The 2,317-nt window shown below is 39.3% G+C and overlaps 1 protein-coding gene across 1 annotated transcript; it reads left to right on the top strand.

Annotated features, from left to right (window-relative positions):
• The first annotated feature begins 1,122 nt into the window (after positions 1-1,122).
• Positions 1,123-2,013, top strand: LOC133805542 (uncharacterized). Its single transcript, XM_062243726.1, has one exon. It carries the CDS (start codon positions 1,123-1,125, stop codon positions 2,011-2,013), a length of 891 nt encoding a protein of 296 aa, XP_062099710.1.
• The last annotated feature ends 304 nt before the right edge of the window (positions 2,014-2,317 follow it).

Here is a 2,317-nt window from a genome sequence, read left to right as displayed (position 1 = left end):
ATAAGATATTAAGGGGACATCATTGGTATATATACCATCAGCTTAAAAAATAAAAAATATATGAAGTATTTGGATATAACCAGATACGCGAGCTTAGATAGCTCGGACATAACCGAGTTATCAAAAATATATAAAGTATTTGGATATAACCAGATACGCGAGCTTAGATAGTTCGGACATAACCGAGTTATCAAAAACATGAAGTATTTGGAAATAACCAGATACGCGAGCTTAGATAGTTCGGACATAACCAAGTCATCAAAAATATATAAAGTATTTGGATATAACCAGATACGCGAGCTTAGATAGTTCGGACATAACCGAGTTATCAAAAACATGAAGTATTTGGATATAACCAGATACGCGAGCTTAGATAGTTCGGACATAACCGAGTTATCAAAAACATGAAGTATTTGGATATAACCAGATACGCGAGCTTAGATAGTTCGGACATAACCGAATTATCAAAAACAGAAAACGTTTGGAGTTAACCAAATGTGCAAACTTAACAGGTTTGGAACAAACCAGCCAAAAAAAAAAACTAATCGACGATAAGTAGGAACCTAAACCTACTTCGAGATAAATCGAGATCGAGGCTGGAATGTCTTAAAGAAAAATAGTTTCGAACTCTTAACCTTGGAGCAAAGACCGAGGATGAGGAAAAGTGACTAAGCAAAAAAGATATAACCAAATCATTCACATTACATACCATATAAGTACTTTCGGGTTCATGGTTAAAGTAATATCCAACTTTGAAAAATAACGAGGTCGGAAGCGGATAATTTGAACAAACTATGCATGAATGCATTGAGCTTCGAGCCTAAATCCACAATATGTTTGTATGAATAAATAAACATAAGTGATTCATCCATATAAAGTGTGCAAAATATTTCGAGCCAAGAAATGTAAAGCATATATAAGTCAATATTTAAAGAAATTGTATCAGTAGAGCCTCGAGTGGAGTTATGCAAGAATGCGGCTGGTACAGGGGAAGTCGAAGTCGGACTTGAAGATTTAGGGGTTCGTCATAGTGTTGAAGACGTTGGGCTGGACGATATAGAAGTTGAGCCTCACGAAGGCTTGATTGAGGATTCAGATAAGGGTGATTCGATTTTCAAACAAATGTCATGGGCTGACAAGGTGGAGACGAACGATTTTCAGGCTTCAGCTCAGAAGCAATGGCAGAAATTTCAGACTGGTAATCTCTCTTTTTCAGATCAGAAGCTTGAATTCACTGAACCTATTTTCAGAGAAGGTCGGAAGTTTGCTCAAATTGATGCTGAGGAGGTTAAAATGCAATCTGCAAACTGGAGTTCAGCAGTCATATGTATGGTGTTGGGAGCCAATCCTCCTATGGCTGTTTTTGAAGGTTTCATCAAGAGGGTTTGGGGTCACCTAGGGATAGCTCAGATAGCTAGAATGACCATGGGGTTAACAATGGTAAAGTTCAATGATGATGCTACAAGAGATCATGTCCTTGAACATGGCCTTATCCATTTTGATAGGAAGCCGGTCATAGTTAGGCCTTGGACAACGGACTTGAGTGCAGTCCGTCTGGTTCGTACTGTCCCGCTTTGGATTCGCCTTCAAGATTTAGGGCTCCAATATTGGGGTAGCAAATGTCTTAGTGCTTTGGTTAGCACCATAGGTAGGCCGATCATGGTAGACAAATTTACGAGGGAACGGTCCCGTGTTCAATTCGCTCGAGTGTTGGTTGAGATGGAAATCACAGATAATCCGCCGAAGAGTATTCAGTTCATCAATGAACTTGGTCAGATCATGGAGCAAGGAGTTGAGTATGAATGGTTACCGATAAAGTGTAAGACCTGTGCTGGTTTTGGGCACTCAATGGCAGAATGCAGAAAAGAGAGGAATGTTCATTGGGTCAAGAAAATAGAGACCCAAACAGAGAAGGAGCAGGATTCTGGGGTACAGCAAAATGGAAAGCTGAAAGTAGAAGGAGATCAGGCATCAACAGGAATCAACACAAAGCAGGTGGAACCAGAGGGATAATCCCACTCAGGTGAGGAAGCTCAGGAAGAAAACAGTGGAACAGATTCGGTCTCTAACCCTTGGAGAACCCCAAAAAGAGTTGCTGTACAGACTAAAGAAGGACAGAGATCAGATGATCATGCTCATAAAACAGGTCGCAACAATAAAATTCTGAACAAGTTTGATATACTGCAAGAAATGGTGGTTACTAACAAGAATGGCAGTTTAATTCCCAACTCTTCTTATGGATAGCTATAACATTTTAAGTTGGAATATTAGGGGTCTAAATAAAGTAAATAAATAGATCCAAGTTAGTGCTTTATGT

The sequence above is a fragment of the Humulus lupulus genome, chromosome X (assembly GCF_963169125.1).
Source record: "Humulus lupulus chromosome X, drHumLupu1.1, whole genome shotgun sequence".
Lineage (NCBI taxonomy): Eukaryota > Viridiplantae > Streptophyta > Magnoliopsida > Rosales > Cannabaceae > Humulus > Humulus lupulus.
Note: the sequence above shows the minus strand (reverse complement) of the source record. Positions and strands in the feature narration are given on the sequence as shown.